At 56.3% G+C, this 6,235-nt stretch overlaps 1 protein-coding gene across 1 annotated transcript; it reads left to right on the top strand.

The window, feature by feature from the left end:
• The first annotated feature begins 1,674 nt into the window (after nt 1-1,674).
• On the top strand, nt 1,675-5,619 carry APOA4 (apolipoprotein A4). Its single transcript, XM_063139167.1, has 3 exons — nt 1,675-1,769; nt 3,122-3,248; nt 4,487-5,619. The coding sequence occupies exons 1-3, from the start codon at nt 1,715-1,717 to the stop codon at nt 5,400-5,402; spliced, it is 1,098 nt and encodes a 365-aa protein (XP_062995237.1). The 5' UTR covers nt 1,675-1,714; the 3' UTR covers nt 5,403-5,619.
• Nucleotides 5,620-6,235: the final 616 nt, after the last annotated feature.

Here is a 6,235-nt window from a genome sequence, read left to right as displayed (position 1 = left end):
GTGGGGATTCCTATCAGGGCACCTCCGAGGTTCAGGGCAGCGCATCGAACCCTGGGGAAACCCTTGCTGGGTGGGGCAAATCTACACCCATTCCCCCTCCCCCCCCGCTAACAGCCTTGCTACAAGTTACCCTTGACTGTACCCTTGTATGTCTGGTGCTCAAGGGAGAAGCCAAGGCAAAGCCCCTGTATTTTGGATACCCGCAGTTGCGCAACTATGCAATTGCAAATCACTGAATTTTGAAATGAATGGATAAATAAACAATTTGCACACATAAAATTGGGCTGAGAAAATGTGTGTGTGTGTGTGTGTGTGTGTGTGTGTGTATGTGTGTGCGGAAATCCCGGCCCTGTTTTTGAGCATAATAATAAAAAAAATCCCGCCTGTTATTGGGATCGTGATCTGAGCAGGGATGGGGATCTTGGCCGGAGCCAGGGCTGCTGCTGGCAAGGGGAAAGGAGCTCTGGAAATAGCCATGAGTGCAGCCAGCGGCTCACTGCCCAAAGCCCTTGACTTGTGATGGGTTGGCATGCCCAGGTTTGGATGACACAGAAAAAACAACCTCTAGAACAGGCCATGGGCTTTCAGGGTGGGTTGTCTCTGGAAAGCAACCCACCTGACAAAACTGGTCTGGATTCACATGACAAACTAACCCAATGAGGGTTGTTCAAGCAAACAACCCATCATGGGTTAGCATGTTGTGGTAACACAGTCTGTTTCTGACCTCTTTAATGCACACAGTTGCAAGTCCCCATGGATTCCTCTGCATCTTCTCTGTAAGTGTTGCTTTGCCTTCCTGGGTGAGGTTGGGGGGCTCCCCACATGCTAAGTGGAGGGGCCATTGCCCAGCAGTAGCCCCCCTCACTCCCTGCTTTAGAAGGTCTCAGCTGCAATCCCGCTTTTCTAGGTAGGCTGGGAAAGACCCCCACCGGAGAGCTGTTGCTGCCAGCCAGGGTGGACAAGACTGGGCTGGCCGGACCGGGGCCGGACTCATGCCAGGCAGCTGCTTCTGTTCCTAGCGCTGCTGTTCAGAGCTCCCTTCACCCCGCAGATAAGACGGCAGCCCCGTTGCCACACAGGTCTCCACGTTGTGCTCCTGCTAAAGTCCAAGCCCTTGAGGACGTGTCATCAGCCTGCGTGGAAGCAGGAAGAAATGGCCCTGAGGAGGAGCATATATATATGGGCCGGCTGGGCAGGCAGAGCACCAGAAGCCCCAGAGCAGGTGAGCAGGCTGCAAGGAGAGGGCGGTGGCGCGGAGGGGAGGCCTTGCACCCAGGGAGATTGGCAGCTGCTGCGTTGCTGGCGGAGGGCGTGCAGAGTGGGAGGCACAGCCGCCCCCCCCTTACCAACCTGAATTAGCAACACCTAGCCAAATTTCATCGGAGTTTTCCTTTGGGGGGGATTTTTTAGAGGTGGGGGGAGGAGGAGGCTGCTTGGCCCCTCCCTTGCCTCTCTGTCAATAGTTCAGAGTTTGGGCTAAGGAGCGAACACTTAAAATGCCCCCCCCCGATTTCAAGGGTGCAAAGGAGCACTGAGGAGCACTGTGGGGGGAGGACCCCCCATCCCCCAGGGAGTGTGTGTGTGCTAGAGCAGGGATGGAGGTCAGAGCAGAGAGCAGAGGTCTTCTTGGGGCCCGTCTCACCCTCTTCCTCCCGCTCCTCTCTTTCGCAGAGCCATTCCTTCAAGGACTCCTGCAGGCATCCAGCGGCAGACGATGACGGCCCTGAAGACAGCAGCCCTGATCCTCGGTCTCTTGGCCGCCATGGCAGGTAATGACCCTCTGAGCCAGGAGGAGGAACACAAGCCCAGGCGGACGTCCTAATATTTGTATTCATTCAGGGCATGTTCCCCCCCCCCCCGGCGTACAACCCTGCGTTTATTATGAGTTGAACAGTTAACCTAAACATGATTCTCTCCTTGTGGATTCTAATTGAGCCATTTCCTGCTTAGTTTGCTGGAGGAAGAACTTGTTAGAAGTTAATTAAGAATGGCCATAGAGTTCCTGCGTAGCTCAGCCCTGAAGATTTACAAGAGTTAGCTTGAACTGAGCTAACTCACAGCTCAGGTTTAGCAAACTCACTTTACAAATAGATGAAAAGGTGCAGCTGTTTACAAATGTGCTTTGCTTGGATCTAGGCAGCTCAGTTGTGTAAATTGGCACTAGCATGATCGAAGGGGGCTTCCAGAGGAGGCTTCTGTCATGCAATCACCCTCCTTGTTCTTGGAACTTTATTGGGGGCCCAGGGAGGCATCGTCTTTCATGTGTAAACCTCGTCTGCTTTCCCACCGTTTCCTCCAACTTTTCTGCTATCACAACATATCTGCTAAGGAGGGAAAGATGGACGTGTGTGTGTGTGTGTGTGTGTGTGTGTGTGTGTGTGTGTTTGTTATTGCCTTTTGACGGCAGCGCTAGGAGCCCCCCCCCGCACGGAAGCAGCCTAAGAAAGAACGGCCTCAGTGAACTGGCCAGGAGAAACGCAGAATTAGGAGTCGGGGGTGAGACCACGCTGGCGCTCTCCTGCTCAGACCTGGGAGGAGCCCTGGCAGATCTCTGAGCACGGCTGGGCTTGGCACATCCGTCAGCGCCGCTTGCCTCTTGAGCCGGCACAGTCCCCGGGGCCTGGCCGCATCCCGTCTAGCCTGGCAGCCTGGGGGAGGAGGGGGGGCAGCTGTTGTGCAGGAGTTTGGGGCAGCAAGAGGGCAGGCCCAGCCTCGGCGGGCTCATTGCGGAGGGCAGGGCTGCGTGGCTGTGTGACCCAGTAGGTCTGGACATCACGGGAGGAGGGGAATTGGGATGTGGATCTCCAGAAACACAGGACCTAAGAAGAGCCCTGAGGCTGGGTCAGACCGAGGGTCCCTCTAGCCCAGCATTCTGATTACATGGGGGCCAACCAGCTTTCGACTGGAAACCCACAAGGAGGACATCGGTGCAAGGACACCCTCCCACCCATGTTCCCCATCAGCTGCTGTGCACAGGCCCATTGCCTCTGACCCTAGAGATAGCCTAGAGCCACCAGGACTCGTAGCCAACAAGAGCCTGATCCTGCATGAGGCCGGGGCGCTGGTGGCGGGGCTGAGCTGCACCCAGCATGGCCAAGCTCTTTCATTGTAACCCTCGCAGGGGCCCAGGAACAGGTCAGCACAGAGCAGGTGGCCAACGCGTTCTGGACCTACGTCACCCAGCTGGGCAGCAGCGCCAAGGAGTCCATGGATCAGCTCCAGCAGTCGGAGGTCAGCCAGCAGCTCAGGTGAGTGGCTGCTTCCAGGGCCTGCGGAGTCGCGAGCCGGACGCTGTCCCACCTGGCCGCATCCCCAAACCCCGCTGCCCTTGGGCCTTTCTGTGCTTCTCCGTGGGCCTTTTCCTTTGTGAAAAGGATCTTTTGGGCAGTGCTGGTGGCCTATAGGTGGGATGGCCTGGCCACCCCCCCACCCCCACCCCCACCCCCACCCCCACCCCCACCCCGTGGCTTGCCAGGAAACCCGGCTTTTCAGCTCCAGCAGGAGCCTCTCAAGGCCTTTTGACAAATCCATGCCGGCATGGAGGCCTGATTGACCAGAAGGTCTGTTGTGCTGCTGAATGGTTTTATTCTGCCGTTTTAACAAGCGTGAGCTTCGTCTGCTTCTTCGTTTTAGACCTTCAGCTGCTGCGTTTATGATTTTTTAAACAAATTTGGGGGGAGTTGTTTTTATTGCTCTATGGAAATTTGTTTTTAAATGGAAAAGCAGGCTACAAAAACATAAATAAATAAGCAGACACAGAATTGTGCAACCTGTAAAAATAGGACACTGCGGGTTTGTTCCCCAGTGGGCTAGAAAGGAGCACCTCCCCCCGCCCCGTCGAGAACAAAGCAGACCTGTGTGTGTGTTACGGGGGGGGGGGGAGAAGGGCAGGGACGTGATGCGGGCAAAGCTTTGGTGGGATGGCGAGTGGGTCCAGAGAGGAATCCCCAAGAGCAGAACTGCTTCCTCTTGGCCAGCCATCTAGTTTCTGGGCCCTCCCAGGCGGAGGGGTCCTGGGCTTGGCACCCAGACGGCCTTGTGCAGCTGTCCTGCCTGTTTCTCCTTTATGCATTTTCTGCATTAAGGCAGGAAAAGCAGTAAGAAAACGCGGGACGGCCCCCAGTAGAAGTCGATGCCGCCTTGCCCCCTGTCAATCCCCGTGAATGAGTCGGGTCAATGGTGGCGCCATGAGAGCCTGGCTTTGCTGAGAGACTTCCGGCAGGCCCTAGCAGTGTTTGGGGAGAGGAGGGAAAGGCCTCATCTACACCAAGCAGGATATTGCACTAGGAAAGCGGTATATAAAAGGCAGGAGCCACACCAAGTAGGATACAGCGGTATGAAAGCGGTCTATGGCATGTGTCAATAATCATGCTATATAGCAGCCGTGTGGCTCCTGCCTTTTATGTACCGCTTTCCTAGTGCAATGTCCTGCTCGGTGGAGCTGAGGCCGAAGAGTCGTTCACACGCCCCCCTCTCGTTCCCACAGCACCCTCTTCCAGGGTCACTTCCAGGCCGCCAGCTCCTATGCTGACGAGGTGCAGACGAAGCTGCTTCCCTTTGCCACCAATATCGCTGCCCAGCTGGGGGCGTATTCTGAGCAGCTGAAGGAGCAAGTCCAGCGGGACTTTGAGGAGGTCCGAGCTAAGCTGTCCCCTCATGCCACCGAGGTCCAGCAGCAGATCAGCGCGGTCATCCAGAGCATGCAGGAGGCACACGCCCAGGTGAACGAGAACGTGGCAGAGCTGAGCAAGCAGGCGGAGGCCAAGTTCCAGGAGCTGCAGGCCCAGCTGCAGGAGAAGACGGGCAGCCTTTCCCCCTATGCTGAGCAGCTGCAGCAGCTGTTCAACCAGAAGGTGGAGGAGATCCAGGGGAAACTGGACCCTTTGACCCAGGAGCTCAAGGCCATGGTGGACCAGAAGGTGCAGGAGCTGCACACCAGCCTGTCTCCCTACACCCAGGACGTGCAAGACCAGTTGAACCGCCGGCTGGAGGGGCTCTCCTTCCAGATGAAGAAGGTCATCCAGGAGCGGCAAGCCAAGTTCTTGGAGGCAGCCGAGGAGCTGAAGGTGAACCTGAGCCCTCTGCTGCAGGAGCTGCAGGAGAGGGTTCGGCAGAACACGGCTGGCCTGGCCGACTCCATGGATCCCCACATCACCAGCCTGAAGGAGAAGATCAGCCAGCAGGTCCAAGAGTTCCAACAGTACACTGGGTCCTACGAGGAGACCGTCAAGCAGCTCCTGGCGCAGACGGTGGAGCAGTTCAAGCAGAACCTGGGGCCCCATGCTGAGAACGTAGAGGGCCACCTGAGCCTCCTGGAGAAGGACGTGACGGACAGGTTCACCAACTTCTTGGACTCCCTCAAGAAGATTGGGAACGAAGGAGGCCCCTTACCCTCCGCATAACATCCATAATAGTCGAGCACCACCACGTCAGTGTTCCTTGCTCTTGGAATCTCCGTGTCCTCTGCCATCCCCAGGACATGAATGAGAAACAACCCAGGGCCCTACAGCACAACCCGGGGCCCCACAGCCTAGCCTCAAGGGGGGGGGGAGTCCCAAGTGCCTGCCTGTTGTTTGGGGCGAGGCTGGGTGCCTTTCTGGGACTCCACCTGTCTGCCCATTGCTGCCAGCGATCTCTGTGCACTGTGCACAAGACACATGCCCAGGCACACTCTCTCTGCTGAAATAAAAGAGCAACCCAGCAATGCATGCAAGCGACTCTGTTTCTCTCGGGAGGAGGGGGGGGGCTGGCTCGTTCCTGGGCCACCTTGGAAGGGCTTCAGGGTGCGGCGGGGAAAGTCTCATCCCAACTGGAGCATGTTCTAATGTGCGAATGAAGAGGGAAATGGGCCGGGGGTGGGTGGGGGGAGGTTGAATGATGGGTGTGGGGCGTGGCCCACTAGATAGATGGTTTTTGATCAAAAGTTAATACCACACAAGAATATTTTTACTGCTGGGCGTTTTAAAAGAAACTTTTACACCATTGACTGAACTGTTGTGATGGCAAGGAATGTTCACAAGCATTCTAGCTGTTTGGGGGAAAGCTGCCACCAGCAGCCAACACCGACAAAGTGCAGGTCCTCGGAGTAGAAATTAAAGTTTAGGTGGGGTGGGAGGAAAATGACATGGGTGGGGCTTAAATGGGGAGGCGCTGTGTGTTTTCAGCAGAAACAGGGCACATGGGTGCTATGCATCATGGACCAGGATACTGGGAAATAGGGGTGTGTGTATGTGTG

Source organism: Elgaria multicarinata, chromosome 12 (genome assembly GCF_023053635.1).
Source record: "Elgaria multicarinata webbii isolate HBS135686 ecotype San Diego chromosome 12, rElgMul1.1.pri, whole genome shotgun sequence".
NCBI classification, from domain to species: domain Eukaryota; kingdom Metazoa; phylum Chordata; class Lepidosauria; order Squamata; family Anguidae; genus Elgaria; species Elgaria multicarinata.
Note: the sequence above shows the minus strand (reverse complement) of the source record. Positions and strands in the feature narration are given on the sequence as shown.

What these genes read in the sequence shown, in the direction of transcription:
- APOA4 (XM_063139167.1), top strand. Translation starts at nt 1,715, where the DNA reads ATGACGGCCCTGAAGACAGCAGCCCTGATCCTCGGTCTCTTGGCCGCC. An exon ending in TCTCTTGGCCGCCATGGCAG is followed by an intron (nt 1,770 to 3,121) that starts GTAATGACCCTC and finishes TAACCCTCGCAG; the next exon opens with GGGCCCAGGAACAGGTCAGC. An exon ending in GAGGTCAGCCAGCAGCTCAG is followed by an intron (nt 3,249 to 4,486) that starts GTGAGTGGCTGC and finishes TCGTTCCCACAG; the next exon opens with CACCCTCTTCCAGGGTCACT.